Genomic DNA, 23,908 nt, shown 5'->3' with positions numbered 1-23,908 from the left:
ACCATGCAACCAGTGAGCGCAGCCTGGTTCAAAATTCCACCTCTCCCCTTGAACATGAAAATAATACAAGGGGCAAATTCAATCCTGCAGAGGGGCAAGGAGCTACCAAGAGGGTGTGGACAGAAATCCAAAAGGAATTCACAGATCCAAATGGAAGTGATCTCAGTGTCACTTTTGTCACTGTCTGCATGATGTTGGTTGGATTCTGCATACATCCTTTGCTGTTCCATTCTGCAGCAGAGGCTCTCTGTTCCAGCAGGGACACATAATCTAGGGAATCTACTACCTTCCGTCTGTGGTATTCCCCAGCAGGCTTTGGTGTACACAATCTCCTGAGGATATTCTAAGCATCACTATTAGTGTTTAAAGATGGGACCACCAAGAGAATTCCACAGGTGGACAGACAGAAAACATGGAAACAAAACTAAACACGAGACTGGAGGAGTGGAGAAACTTGGTAACTTGAAGTGGATAGCTTGTGTTTTTTGTGTAATTTTGTTAACCACTGCTTATTCTCAATCAAACACCTTATGGTGGAAAGCTAACAACGGCCTGACTCTATGTTCTCTTCCCCTCACTGCCTCAGAAGATTAATGGTGGAGCCTGGATAAGGCCTGGGTACAGCACAAGCAGTAATGGAGAAACTGTTAGCTGCTCATGACTGGGGATTGATGGGGAAAAGGTAGACTACACTCGGGGAAGAATAAGGATCTAAGCTTAATAGAAGCTACACTCCAACAATCAACAACAAAGTCACTGGGGCCAGAAGGGATACAGTGGCATGCAAAGGTTTGGGCATCCCGGTCAAAACTTCTGGCCAGCGAGTAAATGGTGATCTGATTTCCAAAAGGCATAAAGTTAAAGATGACATTTCTTTAATATTTTAAGCAAGATTACTTTTTATTTCCATCTTTTACAGTTTCAAAATAACAAAAAAGGAAAAGGGCCTGAAGCAAGTTTGGGCACCCTGCATGGTCAGTACTTAGTAACACCTCCCTTTGGCAAGTATCACAGCTTGTAAATGCTTTCTGTAGCCAGCTAAGAGTCTTTCAATTCTTGTTTGGGGGATTTTCACCCATTCTTCCTTGCAAAAGGCTTCTAGTTCTGTGAGATTCTTGGGCCGTCTTGCATGCACTGCTCTTTTGAGGTCTATCTACAGATTTTCGATGATGTTTAGGTCGGGGGACTGTGAAGGCCATGGCAAAACCTTCAGCTTGTGCCTCTTGAGGTAGTCCATTGTGGATTTTGAGGTGTGTTTAGGAACGTTATCCTGTTGTAGAAGCCATCCTCTTTTCACCTTCAACTTTTTTTTTTACAGATGGTGTGATGTTTGCTTCCAGAATTTGCTGGTATTTAATTGAATTCATTCTTCCCTCTACCAGTGAAATGTTCCCCGTGCCACCGGCTGCAACACAAGCCCAAAGCATGATCGATCCACCCCCGTGCTTAACAGTTGGAGAGGAGTTCTTTTCATGAAATTCTTCACCCTTTTTTCTCCAAACATACCTTTGCTCATTGCGGCCAAAAAGTTCTATTTTAACTTCATCAGTCCACAGGACTTGTTTCCAAAATGCATCAGGCTTGCTTAGATGTTCCTTCGCAAACTTCTGACACTGAATTTTGTGGTGAGGACGCAAGAAAGGTTTTCTTCTGATGACTCTTCCATGAAGGTCATATTTGTGCAGGTGTCGCTACACAGTAGAACAGTGCACCCCCACTCCAGAGTCTGCTAAATCTTCCTGAAGGTCTTTTGCAGTCAAATGAGGGTTTTGACTTGCCTTTCTAGCAATCCTACGAGCAGTTCTCTCGGAAAGTTTTCTTGGTCTTCCAGACCTCAACTTGACCTCCACCATTCCTGTTAACTGCCATTTCTTAATTACATTACAAACTGAGGAAACGGCTACCTGAAAACACTTTGCTATCTTCTTATAGCCTTCTCCTGTTTTGTGGGCATCATTTATTTTAATTTTCAGAGTGCTAGGCAGCTGCTTAGAGGAGCCCATGGCTGCTGATTTTTGGGACAAGGTTTGAGGAGTCAGAGTATTTATAAAGCTTTGAAATTTGCATCACCTGGCCTTTCCTAACGATGACTGTGAACAAGCCATAGCCCTAACAAGCTAATGAAGGTCTGAGACCTTGGGAAAAGTTATCTGACAGCTCAAATCTCTTGGGGTGCCCAAACTTTTGCATGGTGCTCCTTTCCTTTTTTCACTCTAAAATTGTACAAAACAAAAATAATACACTAATCTTGCTTAAAATGTTGAAAAGAATGTTCCATCTTTAACTTTATGACTTTTGGAGATCAGTTCAACTTCTACTCACTTAACTATTCACAGTAACAGAAATTTTGACGAGGGGTGCCCAAACTTTTGCATGCCACTGGATATCCAAGGTTATTAAGCGAAGCGAGGGAAGAGATTGCTGCGCCTTTGGCAACGATCTTTGTGTCCTCACTGGCCACAGGAGTAGTGCCAGATGATTGGAGGGTGGCAAACGTTGTTTGCGGCAAATGCAGTAGGGATAACCCTGGGAATTACAGGCCAGTGAGACTTACTTCAGTGGTGGGCAAATTACTGGAGAAGATTCTTAGAGACAGGATTTATGGGCATTTGGAGAATCATAGGCTGATTAGGGACAGTCAGCATAGCTTTGTGAGGGGCAGGTCATGCCTCATGAGCCTGATTGAATTCTTTGAGGATGTGACAAAGCACATTGATGAAGGTAGAGCAGTGGATGTGGTGCACATGCATTTCAGTAAGGCATTTGATAAGGTTCCTTATGGAAGGCTCATTCAGAAAATCAGGAGGCATGGAATCCAGGGAAACTTGGCTGTGTGGATTCAGAATTGGCTCGCCCATAAAAGAGGGTGGTGGTAGAAGGAGCGTATTCTGCCTGGAGGTCAGTGGCCAGTGGTGTTCTGCAGGGATCTGTTCTGGGACCCCTGCACTTTGTGATTTTCATAAATGACTTGGATGAGGATGTGGAAGGGTGGGTTGGTAAGTTTGCAGATGACACAAAGGTTGGTGGTGTTGTGGATAGTGTAGAAGGTTGTCAAAAGGTTACAATAGGGCAATGATAGGATGCAAAGTTGGGCTGAGAAGTGGCAGATGGAGTTCAACCCGGAAAGGTGTGAAGTGATTCACTCTGGAAGATCAAATTTGAAGGCAGAATACAAGGTTAATGGTAGGACTCTTAGCAGTGTGGAGGAAGAGAGGGATCTTGGGGTCCATATCTAGAGATGCCTCAAGGTTGCCGTGCAGGTCGATAGGACTGTAAGAAGGCATACGGTGTGTTGGCCTTCATTCGTCAGGGTATTGAGTTCAAGAGCCGCGAGGTAATGTTGCAGCTCTATAAAGTCTGGTTAGACCACATTTTGGAATATTATGTTCAGTTCTGGTGACCTCATTATAGGAAGGATGTGGAAGCTTTAGAAAGGGTGCAGAGGAGATTTACCAGGATGCTGCCTGGATTGGAGAGCATGTCTTATGAGGATAGGTTGAGCGAGCTAGGGCTTTTCTCTTCCGAGCGAAGGATGATGAGAGGTGACTTGATAGAGGTGTACAAGATGATAAGAGGCATAGATCAAGTGGATAGTCATAAACTTTTTCCCAGGGCAACAATGGCTAACATGAGGGGGCATAATTTTAAGGTGATTGGAGGAAGGTATAGGGGGATGTCAGAGATAAGTTTCTTTTTTTTTTACAGTGGTGGGTCCGTGGAACGTACTGCCGGCAGAGGTGGTGGAGGCAGATACATTAGGGACGTCTAAGAGATAGGCCCATGAATGATCGAGAAATGGAGGGCTATGTGGGAGGGAAGGGTTAGATAGATCTTAGAACAGGGTAAAAGGTCAGCACAACATCATGGGCCGAAGGGCCTGTACTGTGCTGTAACGTTCTATGTTCTAAAAGTGCTGCACAAGGGAATCAATCCAGACTCCACACTCAAACAGCCGAGCCAAATGCACGACTCAGTTTTCTGGGAGCCTAAAGTGCCCCAAATTGCTAAAAGAATGAACAGGAGTCTACCTGGTGACTTGCTTATTCTTGGGTTTGGAAACACTTTCTTTTATTACATTAATAATAGACTGTGTGGATCCAATGACATGACTAAACTGCAAAAGGAAACTAGATGTGAAACTTACTGCCGTCACCTGAAGCAGCGGATTACGTTGCCCCTGCTCCTTTACACCATTGCTTGTTATATACAGTTTGTTTTATCAGAGAGCTTTGTATGTTAGAGAATGCCAGGAATAACATCAACCGACCTTGCAGTTCACATCCTTCACAATTATAACAAGATCTGCAATTGATTCCAGTTCCATCACTGGAAAATGGACAGGCTTTATTGCACCTCCACAGAGCCTGGTCAACCTCTTGGCCTGGCAGTTTAACCGTGATATCAAAGAGAAGATGCATCTTGAGCACCAACCACTTACAAGCAAAATAAATACTTCACTCCCCAGGTGGGTATTACCGAGAGGGATGACACAGAACGTGAGCTGTGGGAGATGTTCCTCCCTGCCACATTTCATGAAATTGCACCCTGTATTTCCACAGCAATTTTCCACAGTGAAACGTCTCAAGCTGCAAGATCTGACACTGAGCTACAAAAGGCACCATCCAAGAGCCTGATCATAGAGAGATGTTTTAAGTAGCACCTGAAGGAGAGGGGCGGGGAGGCAATCCCAGAGCTCAGGGCCCAGGCAGTGGTAGGAACGTCTACCAGTGACAGAAATCAGGAATGATCAGTAGCCAGAATTGGAGGACAACAAAGATCTTGCATGGCATTACAGATTGGGAGGGGTGAGAACATGGTGGGATTTGAACAAAAGGGTGAGAATATTAAGACCAAGGCATGGTTTAACGTGTAACCAAAGCAGATCAGTGGGAATAAGGGAGCTGGCTCAGTAGGATGTGGTGTACTTTAGTGCAGAAAGCACACATATGGATTATCTCAAGGGTTGAATGAAGTAGATTAGCTGGTTGTAAACTATAACACACAAGCCTAGACTTACCAAAGGCATGGACAAGAGCAGCCATGCTTCCTAGTTATAATGAAGTACTTGGTCCTCTGTTAGGTGTTCTAGGTGGCCCTGAACCCGAGTACTGCTGTGGAAATGCTTCCATTTTCCTGCTGTGTACTGTCAGCACTGACACGGAGAGCAGTGGTAACAACACATTCAGGAAGCAGAAGTGGGTCCTGCCACAGGAACAAGCTGACACAAAGGCCAAACCTCTTCTCTAAAAGAGTCAAAAAGGGGAATCCCAACTCTGCAAAGCCACCGGGTTTTTATTTCTTATATATGAAGGTTCCATGATTCTCTCACAATGAATAACTATTGATCGGAAAACGGGAACAAAAAGACAAAGAGAAGCCTTTGATGTTCCTGACAGTGAATGATAATGAGGTTGATAGGTAAGTACAGCAATTAACTAGTCAACACAACAAATTATCTTTGAAGTGTTAAAGCAGATGAACCCCTGGACAGTATCACAACCAATGCCTGAAAACAACTGATTTGTCATCATCACACTGCTAAGATAAGCCATGACCTCATGGAACAGTGGACGAGGTTCAAGGGCACAGCCTACTCCTGTTCCGATATTTTTATGATATCCTTTACTTCTTGTGGGAGAGTTATGTGCACAAATTGGCAGTACAGCTTCCTACATTACAGCACCCACTGTACTTTACTAAGCCCTTTGAACATTCTGTTACAAGACATAGCAGAATCCAGAGAAGAAAGTTTTAAAATTAAGAATTTGAACATTGGACAGGAGTAGGCTGTGCCCCTCGAGCCTCCTCTTCCGCTCCATGAGACCACAGCGTTACCATAACAAGTGATAATCAAATTCACTTGCACTTTTCCCCCCAAAGAATAGTGTGAATTTAAAACTCTTCCTTGAGAAGATCTCAATATTAAGGAAAAATGGACGTTTTTAACAGACTGTTAAGAATAGAAGGGAAATGGAGGAAACGTGAATAAAGAGTAAAAAATAAAACTGCAGATATTGGAATCTGAAACAAAACTCAGGCAGCTGAGCAGCACCTGTGAAAACAGCCTCTCAGAACTAGGGAAGTGCGAAGGGTTTACAGTTTTCAAAGCCGAGTTGCGGGAAGGAGTGAGGTGCAAGACCAAAGACCAATTAGGTTAAGACAGATCAGGTGGAAAGGAGCATGAAGAAAATAAATGTAACTGCAGATAACACCAATGAATGGTATGAAGATGCAGATTAGCCATGAATTGAACAGACTCGGAAGGCCAAATGGCATTGTTCTGTTCCTACATTTCAATGACAGGCTCAGGCACAAGTTGAAGGAACCTGAATGCAGGAAGAGCTGGAGGACACAGGTGTTTCACCCTACTGGGCCAGAGGTGACAAGGCTAGGCTCTGATGACTTGAATACTGGATATTTGGGAAGGATCAACTGTCCAGGTGGTCGACAATCACCACTACTTCATCAATTGCCGTCCTTCCATCAGAAGGGGATGTCCACTCATCACTGCAACTCCTCAGACAATGAACCACTGCAATAAGACCCTGACAATAGTCAGTCATTGGCTGAGAAACTTGCACCTGAAGAGTGCCAGACAATGATCATCTTCAACAAGAGTGCGTCTGAACAACCACCCTTCACGTTACCATTGTTGAGCTCCCCAATATCAACATCCTGGGCAGCACCATCGACTAAAAATTCAACATAAATATTGTGGCTGCAAGGATAGGTCAGAGGCTGGGTATTCTGTGACAAGTGACCCATCACCTGACACGAGGCCTTTCCACCGTCAGCAAGGGACAAGTCAGGAGTGTGGTGCAATACTCTCCACTTACCTGGATGAGTTTGGTTGCAACAGCACTCAAGAAGTTCAACACCACCAAGGACATGTCAATAGTTGAAACCAACCACATATCCTTGCAGTAGCCCCCTAGGTACAGTGTGCCATCCTGAAAATGGCCAGTGTATTCTTATTGTCAAGTTTTGAAACACCTGCCATACTTCAGTACGAAGGGAGCACTTCACTGTCAAAGATGTCAACTTTTGAATGAGATGTAAAGCAAGGTCGACACCACCCACTCAGCTACTGAAAGAAGAACAAAGTTCTTTCCAGTGTCACTGGATAGAGTACATAGCCAAGATAAAACAGAAATCTTGGATTCTAGGAATGAGAAAGTACCTGGCCATCAAGTGTATGTCGTCGTTGTGGCTATCCCTCAAGGTCGAGGATGGTGGTCTTCATTCCGTTGATCTATTTATGGGCTCTCAAGTGGCTTATGAGTCCAATCTTGGCTCTGAAAGTTCTTCTGCATTCAGGACAGGTGGTTCCAGACAGCAGGTCGGGCTTTGGCTGTTGCTGCCTCTCTTTCCATCTTCTCTTTTCCTCTAATTCCACACATCTGTTGGCTTCAAAAGTTGCTGTTCCTCCTTGGATGATGGTTTGCCAGAGTTTCCTGTCCTTGGCATTGGTTTCCCAATTGTTGATGTTGATGTTATATTTCTTCATGTTGGCTTTTAAGACGTCTTTGAATCTCTTCTGTTGTCCACCTCTTTAACGTTTGCCTACTTTAAGCTGGGAGTAGAAGCTTTGTTTCGGCAGACATTCGTCTTTCATCTGACCAACATGACTGCCCCATCTTAGTTGGTTCTTGACAATGTAGGCTTCAATGCTCGTTGTTTTTGCTTCATGTAGCACGCTGATGTTGGTTCTTCTATCTTCCCAGCTGATATTTATGATATTTCAAAGACAGCGTAGATGGAACTTTTCAAGTGCCTTCAAGTGTCGTCGGCATGTTGTCCAAGTTTCTGACGCATACAGGAGCGTTGGGATCACCACTGCTTTGTACACTAACATTTTAGTGTCTGTTCAGATGTCACAATCATAAAAGACTCTTGTTTGAACTCCTATGGGATGTCCTATCCACCTATGGATGCCCTGAAAAGTACATTTAAATCCTGAGACTCCTCTACGATGGCTTACTCGCCACAGTCATGGTCAGCAACAGTAACTGTGAGCCTTTTCAAGTCAAATCAGGAGTAAAACAGGGATGCGTGAGGTGTATGTACTCTATAGATGGCACAGGTGTGACATATACCCAGTTCCTGCACTGCTACAGTCTCCCGTGACATCTTCCATTTCATCCGGAGATCAACGTACAAATCTCCAGTGAAAAGGGGGAAAATTGCACTAAGCCTGGCCCACATATTGATGGCTACCTTTGTGTGTAGCTGCATCAAACTGTGCACAGAGCCAAACACCATGTCACTAAGAGCTGAGGTGCTACCTGTTCGTAAGGAGGGGTTTGGCCACGTTGCTGTGCAATGATTTGTTCAGTTGGACTGTGCCACACCACCTGTCCCTCACAGGGAATTCTGTGCAAAAGGACATCTTGGAACACAAGTCAATCAGGTGGTGAGTGGTCTGCATGCTACATCTGAGGCCCTGCAAGTGGAGAGACAGTGGATCCTGTCAGACATTTCCTGATTAGACTGGCAGAATGCTTCAGCACAAGAACTGTCAAACGGGTCCAAGACTTTGCTTGGCTGGGAGAGAAGGGCCATGTCTGTCGGATCCTTTGTGCACAGCTGGAGTTTCACTGTTGAGGCAGTGGCACTGAAGGTGAAGCCATCACGCATCTCCTTCTAGAATTGTGTTTACCAAAAAGTTTTGGAAAGAGATGCAGTATCTTTGTTGAGGTCCATCAATGCTGCATACCACAGGATGTGCTCAGTGGGCTGTTCCCAGGGATGAGACAAAGATTAACTGCTGTTGAAAGATTAACAGGTTGGTGAAAGGCCCAGAAAAATCACTGGCCTTCAGTGCAAGGAGCTGTCCACGGCCAAATGCTGCAGTCTGACACACTCCAAGGCGCAGGACTTAGGTGCAGTTGCTGCAAAGGCTTGATGGGGAAAGGCCCTCCCAACGCTGCACACTGAGGGAATGGAACCTACATAAAACTCCTTGGACTTATCACTCACTCAAATGGAGGATTACACTGTCAGAGTGGGGTATGGGCATTCCTCAGAGACCCATAGAACAAGTGACCTAAACGGGATTCGGCTATATGGAAATGCAGGGAGGGCATTTCCCCTGGCTGGGGAGTCGAGAACCATGGGTTACTGTCCCAAAATAAGGGGTGAGCCATTCTTCACACAGAGAGATGTGAATCTTTGGAATCTCTACTCCAAAGGGCTGTGGAAGCTCAGTCACTAAGAATATTCAGGACAGTGATGGTAGATGCTGGCTGTTGTAAATGGATGGATTGGGTTAGACCATAAGACAAAGAAGCAGAAGTCGGCCATTCGGCCCATCGAGTCTGCTCCACCATTCTATCATGAGCTGATCCATTCTCCCATTTAGCCCCACTCCCCCGCCTTCTCACCATAACCTTTGATGCCCTGGCTACTCAGGTACCTATCAATCTCTGCCTTAAATACACCCAATGACTTTAACTCCACAGATGCCCATGGCAACAAATTCCACAGATACAGGGTTAGTGCAGGGAAGTGATGCTGAGGGCAAGGATCAACCATGGCCTTAATGATGGGCAGAGTAATGAACCTTCCAACTTTTGATGGCTCTGAACCTGTACGATGGAGTTCAGGAGGATGAGGGGAGATCTCATTAAAACTTACTCAGTATCGAAAGGCCTGGATAGAGTGGCTGTGGAGAGGATGTTTCCATTAGTAGGAAAGTCTAGGATCCAAGGACACAGCCTCAGAATAAAGGGATGTCCCTTTAGAACTGAGATGAGGAGGAATTTCTTCAGTCAGATGGTGATGAATCTGTGGAATTTGTTGCCACAGAGGGCAGTGGGAGGCCAAGTGATTGGGTGTATTTGATGGGTTTTTGATTGGTACAGTGGGGTTAAGGGTTACAGGGAGAAGGTGGAAGAATGGGGTTGTAAAAGATTGAATGGCAGAGAAGACCCGATGGGCCGAATGGCCTAATTCTGCGCCTATGTCTTGTGGACTTTCCTCAGTGAAGCCTGGCCCATGGTCACCCTCTCCCCACCCGTCCCTCGCTCCCAGACACAACCCCCACCAACACACCCTTACACCCGAAACAGGGCACCCAGGGGCAATACAACCAGTGGCCAACATAACCAGACAACACCAGAACCACCAGACGGTAACCAGCATAACCAGGTAGTAACCGAACAGCAACTAGTGTAACCAAAAGTCAGTGTAATCACGGGCAACAATCAGACGGTTACCGGTAAAACCGCAGTAATCAGTGTCACCAGGACGGTGCGGGGCGACGGCCTCTGCCCCCCACCCCCGGCTCGGATTCCCCGCGCCCCCCCCCCCGCCCCCGGATTCCCCGCGCCCGCGCCCCCCCCCCCCCCCGCCCTGGGACAGGCCCCGGCCCCGGATTCCCCGCGCCCCGGTCCCCGGCCTGGATTCCCCCGGCCCCGGCCTGAATTCTCCGCGCCCCCCGCCCGGACCCCGGCCTGGATTCCCCGCCCCGCCCCGCCCGGGCCCCGGCCCCGCTCTCACCTCGATCTGCAGCGCGCTGAGGCCCCGCAGGAACTCGCGGATGTTGCTGCAGCTGTCGCTGTCGGTGCGGGGCTCGGCACACACCTGTGGAGAAGCAGAGGCTGCGGTCAGACAGGCCGGGGCCAGGCCGCCATCCCCGGGCTCCCCTCACATTCGGCCCGCAACTCCCGGCCCCGCGCTCCAGGAAGCCGCGCCGCTCACGGAAATGACACCACAGCCTGGGATCCGCTCAGCCGGCACCGGATCCATGGGCCCGCCCGGGATCGCCCGCTCCGGCGGGGACGGAGCCCACCCTGTACCCGACACCACTCCCCGGCGTGGGAGCCGCTGCCCCGTCCCGGGTACCCCAGGGAACGATCTACTCCCATGGACCGAGGAGACACCTTGGCATCTGGATCCAGCCTGGGATCCACTCTCCTGGTCCGCAGTCATACAGCACGGTAACAGGCCCTTCGGCCCAACTGGTCCATGCTGACCATGATTCCCATTTGCCCACGTTTGGCCCATATCCCTCTAAACCTTTCCAATCCATGTTCCTGTCCAAATGCCTTTTAAATGTTGTTATTGTACCTGCCTCAATCACCTCCTCTGGCAGCTCCTTCCATACACTCACCACCCTCTGTGTGAAAAGTTACCCCTCAGGTCCCTTATAAACCTCTCCCCCTAAACTTATGCCCTGCTGTTTTCGATTTGCATTCCTGGAAAAAGTTATGTGCATACACCCTATCTACATACATATACCGTGACGGCACTTTCAGGGAACTATGTACTTTTTCTTCTAAGTTCTACAACACTCCCCAGGGCCCTACCGTGGACTGTGAAAGTCCTAACGTGGTTTGACTTTCCAAAATGCAACACCTCACACTTATCTGGATCAAATGCAAATTGCCAATCCTCAGCCCACTTACCCAGCTGATCAAGATCCCGTTGTAATTTTTGAAAACCTTCTTTGATACCACCTATTTTAATGTCATCTACCAACTCACTAATCATGCCTTGTACATTCTCATCCAAATTGTTCATATAAATGACGAAAAACAATGGACCCAGCACCGATCCCTGAGGCACACCACTAGTCACGGGCCTCCAGTCCAATAAACAACCTTCCATCATCACCCTATGCTTCCTATCATCAAGCCAATTGTGTATCCACTTAGGCACAAGAGCTTCTGAAGATGCTGGAATTTGGAGCAACACACACAAAATGCTGGTGGAACTCAGCAGGTCAGACAGCATCTATGGAGGGAAATAAACAGTCGACGTTTTGGGTCGACACTCTTTATCAGGACTGTTTATCCATTTAACCAGCTCTCTCTGGACATGGCACTGGTACCCAAGAAAGGCTTTGTACCTCTGGCAAAGCCTTTCTTGGGCACCAGTGGGATCAGGCTATAGAGAAATTCACTTGACAATTACAACCTGTTCTGATGTTTTATTAATATCTTCCTGTATCTAGTTGCATGATTAATCCATAATACCCAATAGCATTATTTCTAATTATATTTCCTGTCTGGAGACATTTTTAAAGCACGATAAAATGGGAACCATGGATTTGATGCATTGCATTCCAATTTCACCCATTCCTAGTATTTTGCAAAATAATGACTCAGAGAAGCATGTTTCAGTTCAAACCTAAATGACAATTTCAAAATGAAAAGACAATCTCGTTATCAAATTGAACCTTCATTTGAATTTCTCAGAATACATGTTAAATTGATGATCAATTTTTTACTCTAGAAAAGGGAAAGCCATGGGACTTTAAATTATAAAAGGGCATGATAGGCATGTAGGTGTGACCAGAAGCAAGATTTGTGTGTAGCTGACCAAAGAGACAAAATTAGTACTATATTAAACATTGCTAAGGAAAGTAACGAGCCTGAGGTCCTGTTAGCTCTCCTAATGACTTGCTGAGTCTGTACACTACCCTCTTGCACCGGGACACCAGATCTCTCTGCATCTCACAGCTCTGCAATCTCCCACCATTTAGATAAAATGGTGCTTTTTCTGCCAAATAGGATGATTTCACATTTTCCAGCATTATTCTCCATTTGCCAGATCTTTGCTTACTCACTCAACTACCTAGAATAGCTTTGTCACCTCCTATTCACAACTTCACTGACCTTTGTGTCATCAGAAAGTTTCACAAGCAAACTTTCAGTCCCTTCATCTAAGTTAATTAAATTGCAAAAGTTGACGTACCAGTGCCAATCCCAGTGGCGCACCACTTGTTTTCCCAACAAGAGAAAGATACTTTTACACCTACTCCATGTCTGTTAACCAGCCTTCTATCCACACCAATATGTCATCTCCTATAGCACAAGCCCCTATTTTCTTCAATAACTTTTGATGTGGCACCTTATCAAATGCATTCTGGAAATCTGTGTGTAGAACCTGCTGCTCCTCCTTTATCTACAACATGTTACTGCTCGAAAGAACTTCAGGCTAGGTCTGCCAAGCAGTGCTCTGACAACTTGCAATTGCATGAGTGGCCTGTGCTGTCAGGCTGACTCAGTGGTGAAGTTAACAAACTTCAGAGTAGCTGCTAATTATTTCAAAGTTGCAAAAAAAAATAGCTTCAGCCGGAGAGAGTAGCACTAAGATCCAGTGCAGATACTGTGTGAACAGAGAGGGAGAGAGAGGACATGCAGAGGTTCCGCAGCTGACTGGCTAAACTTTACCACAACAATATTCAAAATCAATTCCACAAGTGCATGCATTATATTTGATTCAATCAACTCAACTTGCTTTTAGCTCCAATTACTCATTATTCTCACCCAAGAATTCACACAGCCATAAACTGAAATGTATTGGAAAGAAAATATGAAGTTCTCCACGTACCCCAGTTGTTCTCCAATCACCTGGAGACATCCCAAGGCAGCAGTGGGAGGAAATGATCTGGCCACTCAGTCAGTGATCATACACAGCATGGAAACAGGCCCTTCAGCCCAACTGGTCCAAGCCGACCAAGGTGCCTACCTGAGCTTGTCCCATTTGCCTGCCTTTGGCCCATATTCCTCTAAATCATTCCTATCCTATCCATGAACCTGTCACCCACCTCTACCACTTCTTCTGGCAGCTCGTCCCACACCCTCCACCCTGTGTGTGAAAAACCTGCCCCTCAGGTCCTCTTTAAATCTTTCCCTTCTCACCTTCAACCTGTACCCTTTTGCTTTAGATTCCCCTACACTGGGAAAAAGACTGCGACCACCTCTCCCCCTCATGATCTTATAAACCTCTACCCCTTCAGCCTCCTATGCTCCAGGGAAAACAGTCTCAGCCTATCAAGCCTTTCCTTGTAACTCAAGCCCTCCAGTCCAGACAACATCCTTGTGAATCCTTTCTGCACCCTCTCCAGCTTCATCACAATATGGCAACCAGAACTGCACACAATACTCCAGGCACAGTTACACAGCTGTAACATGATGTGTTCAACACTTCTACTCAATTCCACAAGTGACATAGGCAAGTGTGCCATACGTCTTCAATATGGTGTCTACTTGTGTTGCCACTTTACTGGAACTATGTACTTGTACTGAGGTCCCTCTGTTCTACAACACTCCAGACTCTGTGTTCACTGTGTATGTGCTGCCCTGGTTCAACTTCCCAAAGTGCATCACTTTGTACTTGTCTTTGAGTTAATCTCTGTCTCCCATTCTTTGGCTTACTTTCCCAGTTGATAGAGACCCTGTTGAAACATTCTTCACTGTTCACTACACCACCTATTTTGGTATCATCTGCAAACTTAGTAATCATGCCACTCTAACGCCATTCTGTGTGGCACAGAATGGTCATAGGCCTCCAAAAATGAAAAACAACCCTCCACTACCGACCTCTGCCTCCTTTGACCAAGCCAATTTTGTATCCAATTGGCTAGCTCACCCTTCTAGACCAGCTTACCCTGTCAAAAGCCTTGCTAAGGTCCATGTAGACAACGTCTACTGCCCTGCCTCATCAATCCTCTTGGTCACCTCTTCATAACACTCAATCAAATTCATGAGGCACAAGTTCCCACACACAAAGCCATACTGACTGTCCCTAATGAGTCCTTGCCTTTCCAAATGCACTGATTAGCCACTCGTGAAGTTACCCAAGACTGAAAGGTAGCTAATGTCATTCCGTTATTGAAGAAGGATATCAAGGACAAGTCAGGAAACGACAGGCCAGCCAGCCTGACATCAGTGAAGGGAAAGTTACTGGAGGGAATTCTGAGGGACAGGATCTACCAGCATTTGGATAGGCAAAGTCTGATTAGGAGTCAGCATGGCTTTGTGTGTGGAAAGTTGAGCTTAATGAATCTTTTACAAATTTTTTGAAGAGTTAACCGAAAGGGTAGATGAGGGTAGGGCAGTGCATGTTGTCCATTTGGACTTTAGCAAGGCCTTCAACAAGGTCCCGCATGGCAGGCTGGTCTGGAAGGTTAGGTCCCATGGAATCCAGGGAGAGCTAGTTAGGTAGATTCAACATTGGCTTAGAGGTAGGAAGCAGAGGGTAGAGGTTGAAGGTTGCTTCTTGGAATGAAGGCTGGTGACTAGTGGTGTGCTGCAGTGGTCAGTATTGGGACCCTTGTTATTCATTTGGATGCAAATGCACAAGGCTTGATCAGTAAATTTGTGGATGTAAAGTTGGGTCTGTATCCATGCCGTATTGCTGTACGAGTTGATGTTGGTAGACCGTTTCTCAGAATGTTAGGCGCACCAGCCTGTAGTTCCCTGGCTTGTCCTTGCGGCAAATAATGGCACAACAATCTTCTGCTACCTCACCTGTACCTGAAGATGCAAAAATCTCTGCCAGGGCCCCAGCAATTTCTTCCCTTGCTTCCCACAACATCTAAGGATATGCTTGGTTAGGCCCCAGGGATTTATTCACCTTTTTGTGCTTTAAGACTGTCACTACCTCCTCTTCTGATGTTGAATCAGGGATTAAAATTGGGCTGGGAGGTTAAGCAGAAATGCCCTGCTCTCCTGTGATTGAGCCTAAGGACTTTTCATAACTCTTCTACCACCACCGACCTTCCCCCCCCAACAAAAGGACAGAATTCTCATCTGCAGCTCCAACGTGCAGAACTGCCTCCATACTGCTTGCCACATAATTGGCTTAAACCAATGGAGAAGACCATAAGATATAGGAGAATAGTAGGCCATTCTGCCCATTAAGTCTGCTCCGCCATTCAATCATGGCTGATTTTTTTCTGAACCCCATTCTCCTGCCTTCTCCCCGTAACCCCTTTACCAATCAAGAATATATCCATCTCTGCTTTAAACACAGCCAATGACTTGGCCTCCACAGCCACCTGTGGCAACGAATTCCACAGATTCACCACCCTCTGGCTGAAGAAATTCCTCCTCATCTCTGTTCTAAAGGGATGTCCCTTTACTCGGAGGCTGGGCCTCAGATCCTAGACTCTCCTACTAATGGAAACATCATCTCCACATCCACTCTATCCAGGCCTTTCAGTATTAGGTACATTTCAATGAGATCTCCCCTCATTCTTCTGAACTCCATCGAGTACAGGCCCAGAGACATCAAACACTCCTCATACGTTAATCCTTTCATTCCTGGTATCATTCTTGTGAAGCTTCTCTGGACCCTCTCCAGGGCCAGCACATCTTTCCTTAGATACAGGGCCCAAAATTGCTCACAATATTCCAAATGCAGTCTGACCAATGCCTTATAAACCCTTGGCAGTACATCCTTGCTTTTATATTCCTTGAAAGACTTTGCATGAAAATGAGGTGCAGTCTGTCCAGAAAGCAGTGACTCCTGAATCATCCCTGGCGTAGTGAGTGAGTGAGTGGAGGGATGGGTTGCTGGTGGTGTGGATGTGAGAGGGAGCCTGCCTGTCCTAAGCAGACATGGGTGGGGAACAGTGTGTGATTGTGTGTGAATGAGTGTGGGAAGTACCCAGACCAAGGGTTCACATCATGGGACCAGAGCCCCAGGAACAGGCAGAACATGCCAAGTATCCCATGACCATGAGGTTTCAAAGCAGTGTAGACTGGAATACTGCACCATTGATCATGAAATACCACAACTGGAAAATGATCCCTGTCTTTGGTACTGTGCTTACTTCAGTAAACGCTTCCAGACAAAAATTGTGGGATGAAAGACCCTGTTAGAAAGCAAAATAGTGTGCTAAAATTTTAAACCTGCATTATAGTTCTGTGCACAGCAAGTTCCCATAAACAACAACATCTTGACCAGAAAAACTGCTTGAATAACACTGAAAAAGGAACAAGGATTGCTCAGGGGCATGGGCAGAACTCCAGTTCATCTCTGAATAAGTGCTGTGGGATCGTTTATGGCCAAAGGCACTGCCCTCCTTTGTCACTTCAATAATGCATCAACCTCACTCTGCTGCCCTCCCTTGGCGCGGTGCTGCCCCTCCCTCAGCGCAGTGCTCCCTCGGTCTGCCCCTCCCTCAGCGCAGTGCTGCCCCTCCCTCGGCGCGAGGCTCCCTCGGCACCAGGCTCCCTCATTAACACCTCAGAGAGAGGCACAGGACACTGAATGAATTTGTTGAGAAGGGGTGGAGGAGTGTGAGAGGGTGGTGTGCAGGGATTTAGCAAGCCCTTTGGCAGGTTGATCAGGAAAGTGAAAGCTTGTGCAATCCAATAAAAAGTGTCAAAGCAGTTTAAAAACACGCTGAAAGGCAGAAAACATGGAGCTCTACCTACAGGAGTCTCAGTGAATGAGAGCTGTGTGCACTGGGAACCCAGTCCTTGGACCTGAAGGTAAGGGTGATGATTGGTATCACTGCCAATCTCCACAACGCTGTCGGCATGGTCGTTGAGATGAGAGTGCCTGGCAACAGGCTGAGTGGGCAGAGTGAATTCATAGAACATTACAGCACAATACAGACCCTTTGGCCCACAATGTTGTGCCAACATTTTATCCTGCTCTAAGATCTATCTAACTCAGCCAAGTTTCCCTGGACCCCATGCCTCCTGACTTTCTGAATGAGCCTTCCATTAGGAACCTTACCAAATGCCTTACTAAAATCCATGTACACCACATCCACTGCTCTACCTTCATCAATGTGCTTTGTCACATCCTCAAAGAATTCAATCAGGTTTGTGAGGCATGATCTGCCCCTCACAAAGTCATGCTGACTGTCCCTAATCAGCCTCTGCTTCTCCAAATGCCCATAAATCCTGTCTCTAAGAATCTTCTCTAGTAATTTGCCCACCACTGAAGTAAGACTCACTGGCCTGTAATTCCCAGGGTTGTCCCTACAGTCTTGATAAGTGTGATGTGTTACATTCCGAGAGGTCAAACAAGGTGACGAGGTCAGGATGTATGAACAAGGAGGAGGAGGAGGAAGCTATTCGCTTCCTCAGTAAGACCATGCCTGAACTCAACTTCACAAATCCATCTGCCCACAGTAAGCTTTCACTTCCTTACACAGTAAATGGGCAGTTACCAAGATGTGCAGAGCAATGGAAGTGAATGCCCACAAATCCCTGGGGGCAGCAGGACATGGTGGTGCCTTTAATGACTGAGGCATAGAACACAAGGGCAGAAGTCTGGGCTGGAACTATGTAAACACTAGTGAGGCCACAGCTAGAGCACAGGGGACAGTTCTGGTCACTGCTCTACAGGAAGCATGTGCCTGCACTGGAGAGTGCAGAGGAGACTAGCAAGGATTTTGCCAGAGGTGGAGAGTTACAGTTACAAGACAGTCCAAGGGAGAGTTCATTGAGTATGAAACAGTGAGAGGCAAAGACGGTGAACAGGAAGGACCATTTCCCTCAGCAGAGGTCCATAATTGGGGGTGAGGATTTAAAATATCAAAGCAAAAACTGCAGATGCTGGAAATCTGAAACAAAACAGAAAATGCTGCAGGCAGTCAGCTCATCGGGGAGCATGTGTTTTAAATCAAGATGCTTCATCAGGCCTCTCAGCTCCAGCAGCCCAGGTTCAATCCTGACTTCCAGTGCTGTCTGTGTGGAGTCTGCACATTCTCCCTGTGACCGTGTGGGTTTCATCCAGATGGTTAAGTTTCCTCTCACATCCCAAAGATAGTGTAGCGGTTAGCGTAACGCTTTACAGCGCCAGTGACCCGGGTTCAATTCCCGCTGCTGCCTGTAAGGAGCTTGTACATTCTCCCCGTGTCTGTGTGGGTTTCCTCCGGGTGCTCCAGTTTCCTCCCACATTCCAAAGACGTATGGGTTAGGAAGTTGTGGGCATGCTATGTTGGTGCTGGAAGTGTGGCGACACTTGGGGGCTGCCCCCCAGAACACTAAGCAAAAAATGCATTTCACTGTGTTTTGATGTACATATGACTAATAAAGATCTTATCTTATCAATAGGTTAATTGGTGACAGTAAATTGTCTCCAGTGTAGGTTGAGGGGTAAATAGAGTTATGGGCAAGTGAGATAGAATGGATTACAGGGAATAAATGTGGGGGAGTTGATGAGCTGAATGGCCCCTTTTTTACATCATAGGAAGGAGAATTATGGACACGCTGAGTGTTCCCAGCATTTTCTGGGATTTTGTTGAAGGATGAGAGAGCAGCTGACAAAATGTCAACGAATGGTAGAAGTCTGGAAGGGTGGTGGAGGCAGGGACACCCCCCTGCACGTACTGGATGAGCTCTGAAGAGCTGTAACTATAGTTGGGAACACAGAACAGTAGAGCAAGTGACAAAAACAGGCCCTTCACCCACAATGCCTACACCGACCATGATGCCAATTTAAACTGCACATCTGCCTGCACGTGGTCCGTATCCCTCCATTCCCAATGCCGATCTAAACACCTCTTAAATGCCACCATCATATCTGCCTCCACCACCTCCCCTGTCAGCACATTCCAGGCACCCACCACCCTGTGTAAAAAAAAACTTGCTATGTAAATCTCTTTTAAAGTTCTCACCTTTAAACGCCCTCTAGTAGATGACATTTACACTCTGGGGAAAAAGACTGACCATCTACCCTATCTGTGCCTCTCATAATTTTATACACCTATCAAGTTGCATCTCAGCCTTCAACACTCCTGAAAAATCAATCCAAGTTTGTCCAATCTCTCCTTATAGCTAATGCTCTCTCATCCAGGCAACTCTTTTGCACCCTTTCCAAAGCCTCCACATTCTTCCTGTAATGCAGCAACTAGAACTGCACACAATGCTCCAAATGACCAAAGTGTTATACAGCTTCAACATGACACTTTACTTTTACAAGTGCAACACTTCACACTTGTCAAGATTAAATTCCATCTGCCATTTCTCTGCCCATGTTTCCAACTGCTGAATCCTTTGACAATCTGCCTCACTCTCCACAACTCCACCCATTTTTGTGTCATCTGCAAACTTATTAATTAATCAGCTCTCCTACATTTTCATCCAGATCACTATAACACAAACAAGAGGCTCCAGCACTGATCCCTGCAGAACCCCACTGGTCACACATCTCCACTGAGAATAACACCCTCCACTACTACCCTCTGTCTTCTCTGGCCATGGAAGGGGGAATAAAGTACTTCAACATAAATATTGTAATTTTCACAACAACGAGGTTCTGCTAGTGCTGATCAAGATGCAAGTCCTGCCTGAGTCCCTTTTCTTCCAGCACAGTTCAGCCTGGTGTTGTCTACACAAACACTCAAGTAACTTCAGACAACAATACAGAACTCAGGGCAAAGCTGTGGATGAGCAACAGATTAATCTACTAGTGGCTGATGCAGGTGTAGCAGAACCTGCATGGAAAACAGGCAGAGGGGTTGAGGGAGGGAATTCCAGTGGTCAGGGCCTGGCAGCTGAAGGCACAGCTGCGTGGTGAAGAAATTAGGGATGTATTAGCAGCCAGAAATGGAGGAATATGGAGATCTAAGGGTTGTATCCATGGAGGAGAGAGGAACTGGTGGAACAATACAAGGAAGAAAAGTTAAATTTGCCAAAGAGTGAGCTAGTGTAGATCAAAAAGCAACAGGCAGTGATGGGGGAATGGAAAAAGGAACCAGGGTCCAGCTGAGAAGCTGCAGGGATTGGCACAGATTCCATAGGCCAAGTCAGAGAAAGAAGATCCGGTGGGGGGTAGGGGCCTTTCAGGCCATTCAACCCCTCAAGCCTGTCTTGCTTTACAACAAGATCATGGCTGGTTTTTGACAATCCACATCCCTTCATGATTAAAATATCTCCAAGCTCTGGTGATTCAACTGTACATCAGGGAGGCCCAAAAGAAACCTGCAATGCAATTATTTACATACCTGTATGTCAGAACATGTTTTGTTGTTTTGAGTTAAAAATTAGATGTTAGATATGTGTTTGCCTTGAAGGCATGAAGTTGTGGCTTCATGTCCCTGGCACTCAACAATAAAAATCCAGACCAATACCCCACAGCAGTGTTACAGGAGTGTTGCACTGTTGAAGTTGCCACCTTTGGGTTGTGTTGTTAAACTGAAGAAGTTTCAGTTATGTGTAAACAAAAGAGCAGAGTGTTCCCTGGTATCCTGGGCCAATACTTCTCCTTCCATCAACATCAGTGAAACTCATTAACTGGCCAGAACGACATTGTTGTTTGTGGGAGCTTGTCTCGCTATTTCATCAAAGCTGCTCAGATAGGCTGATTCCAACACTATGTCCCCCATCCACCCCACCCTGCCCTCCCCCACACCCCCACCCAACCCTCTCCCTTCCCCCTTCCTCCCCTCCACCCCTCCCTCCCCCTCCCCAACTCTCCCCTTCCCCCCAACTCAACCCCCTCCCCCTCACCCCTCTCCCCCCAACTCACCCCCTCCCCCTCAAACTCTCCCCCTCCCCCTCTCAATTCCCTCCTACCTCCCCCCTCCCCCCACCTTCCACCTCCCTTCCCCCTCCCACTCCCCCATCCCATTCCCCCCTCCCCCGCTTCCCTCCATCTGTCCCCCTCCCTTCCCCCCCACCTCCATCTCCCCCTCCCCTCCAACCTCCCTTCCCCCCCACCTCCATCTCCCCCTGCCCTCCAACCTCCCTTCCCCCCCACCTCCGTCTCCCCCTCCCCTCCCACCTCCCTTCCCCCCCTCCCACCTCCCTTCCCCCCCCTCCCCTCCCACCTCCCTTCCCCCCTCCCCTCCCACCTCCCTTCCCCCCTCCCCTCCCACCTCCCTTCCCCCCCTCCCCTCCCACCTCCCTTCCCCCCCCTCACCTCCCACCTCCCTTCCCCCCCACCTCCCTTCCCCCCCACCTCCGTCTCCCCCTCCCCTCCCACCTCCCTTCCCCCCCACCTCCGTCTCCCCCTCCCCTCCCACCTCCCTTCCCCCCCACCTCCGTCTCCCCCTCCCCTCCCACCTCCCTTCCCCCCCACCTCCGTCTCCCCCTCCCCTCCCACCTCCCTTCCCCCCCACCTCCGTCTCCCCCTCCCCTCCCACCTCCCTTCCCCCCCACCCCTCCCACCTCCCTTCCCCCCACGTCCATCTCCCCATCCCCTCCCACCTCCCTTCCCCCCCACCTCCATCTCCCCATCCCCTCCCATCTCCCTTCCCCCCCACCTCCATCTCCCCCTCCCCTCCCACCTCCCTTCCCCCCACCTCCATCTCCCCCTCCCCTCCCACCTCCCTTCCCCCCACCTCCATCTCCCCCTCCCCCCTCCCTCCCCCTCCCCCCCACCTCCCTCTCCCCCTCCCTCCCCCCTCCCTCCCCCCACCTCCCCCTCCCCCTCCCTCCCCCCTCCCTCCCCCCCACCTCCCCCGCCCCCCACCTCCCCCTCCCCCCCACCTCCCCCTCCCCCTCCCCCCCACCTCCCTCTCCCCCTCCCTCCCCCTCCCCCCCACCCTCCCCCTCCCCCCACCTCCCTCCCCCTCCCACCCTCCCCCTCCCCCCCACCTCCCTCCCCCTCCCCCCACCTCCCTCCCCCTCTCCTCCCCACCTCCCTCCCCCTCTCCTCCCCACCTCCCCCCACCTCCCTCCCCCCACCTCCCCCCCTCCCCCTCCCTCCCTCCCCCCACCTCCCTCCCCCTCTCCTCCCCCCCTCCCTCCCCCCACCTCCCTCCCCCTCCCTCCCCCCACCTCCCTCCCCCTCTCCTCCCCCCCTCCCCCTCCCTCCCCCTCTCCCTCACTCTCCTCCTCCCTCCCTCTCCCCCTCCCTCCCTCCCCCCTCCCTCCCCCTCCCCCTCCCTCCCTCTCCTCCCTCCCCCTCCCTCTCCTCCCTCCCCTCCCTCCCTCTCCTCCCTCCCCCTCCCTCCCTCTCCTCCCTCCCCCTCCCTCCCCTCCCTCCCCTCCCTCCCTCCCCTCCCTCCCCTCCCTCCCTCTCCTCCCTCCCCTCCCTCCCTCCCCTCCCTCCCCCTCTCTCCCTCCCCTCCCTCCCCCTCTCTCCCTCCCCTCCTCCCTCCCCCTCCTCCCTCCCCCTCCCTCCCTCTCCTCCCTCCCCCTCCCCCCTCTCCTCCCTCCTCCCCCCCTCTCCTCCCTCCCCCTCCCTCCCTCTCCTCCCTCCCCCTCCCTCCCTCTCCTCCCTCCCCCTCCCTCCCTCTCCTCCCTCCCCCTCCCTCCCTCTCCTCCCTCCCTCCCCTCCCTCCCCCTCCCTCCCTCTCCTCCCTCCCCCTCCCTCCCTCTCCTCCCTCCCCCTCCCTCCCCCTCCCTCCCTCTCCTCCCTCCCCCTCCCTCTCCCTCTCCTCCCTCCCCCTCCCTCTCCTCCCTCCCCATCCCTCCCTCTCCTCCCTCCCCTCCCTCCCTCCCCTCCCTCCCCCTCCCTCCCTCCCCCTCCCTCCCTCCCCTCCCTCCCCCCCTCCCTCCCCTCCCTCCCCCTCCCCCCCTCCCCTCCCCCCCTCCCCTCCCTCCCCCTCCCCCCCTCCCCTCCCTCCCCCTCCTCCCTTCCCCTCCCTCCCCCTCCTCCCTCCCCCTCCCTCCCCCTCCTCCCTCCCCCTCCCTCCCTCTCCTCCTCCCTCCCCCTCCCTCCCCCTCCTCCCTCCCCCTCCCTCCCTCTCCTCCCTCTCCCTCCCTCTCCTCCCTCTCCCTCCTCCCTCCCCCCCTCCCCCTCCTCCCTCCCCCTCCCTCCCCCTCCCTCCCTCTCCTCCCTCCCCCTCCCTCCCCCTCCCTCCCCCTCCTCCCTCCCCCTCCCTCCCCCTCCCTCCCTCCCCCTCCCTCCCTCTCCTCCCTCCCCCTCCCTCCCCCTCCCTCCCCCTCCCTCCCCCTCCCTCCCTCCCCCTCCCTCCCTCTCCTCCCTCCCCCTCCCTCCCCCTCCCTCCCTCTCCCTCCCTCCCCCTCCCTCCCCCTCCCTCCCTCCCCCTCCCTCCCTCTCCTCCCTCCCCCTCCCTCCCTCTCCTCCCTCCCCCTCCTCCCTCCCCCTCCCTCCCTCTCCTCCCTCCCCCTCCCTCCCTCTCCTCCCTCCCCCTCCCTCCCTCTCCTCCCTCCCCCTCCCTCCCTCTCCTCCCTCCCCCTCCCTCCCTCTCCTCCCTCCCTCTCCTCCCTCCCCCTCCCTCCCTCTCCTCCCTCCCCCTCCC

General features: G+C 49.7%; 1 protein-coding gene across 3 annotated transcripts in view; it reads right to left on the bottom strand.

Annotated features, from left to right (window-relative positions):
- arhgef6 (Rac/Cdc42 guanine nucleotide exchange factor (GEF) 6) overlaps nt 1-23,908 on the bottom strand; it is a 141,562-nt gene that overhangs the window by 116,969 nt on the left and 685 nt on the right. For all 3 annotated transcript variants that reach the window (XM_052022159.1, XM_052022161.1, XM_052022160.1), the window contains exon 2: nt 10,501-10,584. In XM_052022159.1, coding sequence (XP_051878119.1) covers nt 10,501-10,584 — 84 coding nt within the window. The remainder of the gene's footprint in view (nt 1-10,500; nt 10,585-23,908) is intronic.

Source organism: Pristis pectinata, chromosome 8 (genome assembly GCF_009764475.1).
Source record: "Pristis pectinata isolate sPriPec2 chromosome 8, sPriPec2.1.pri, whole genome shotgun sequence".
Taxonomy (NCBI): Eukaryota; Metazoa; Chordata; class Chondrichthyes; order Rhinopristiformes; family Pristidae; genus Pristis; species Pristis pectinata.
The sequence above is the reverse complement of the archived record's forward strand: the minus strand, read 5'-3'. Positions and strand labels throughout refer to the sequence as shown.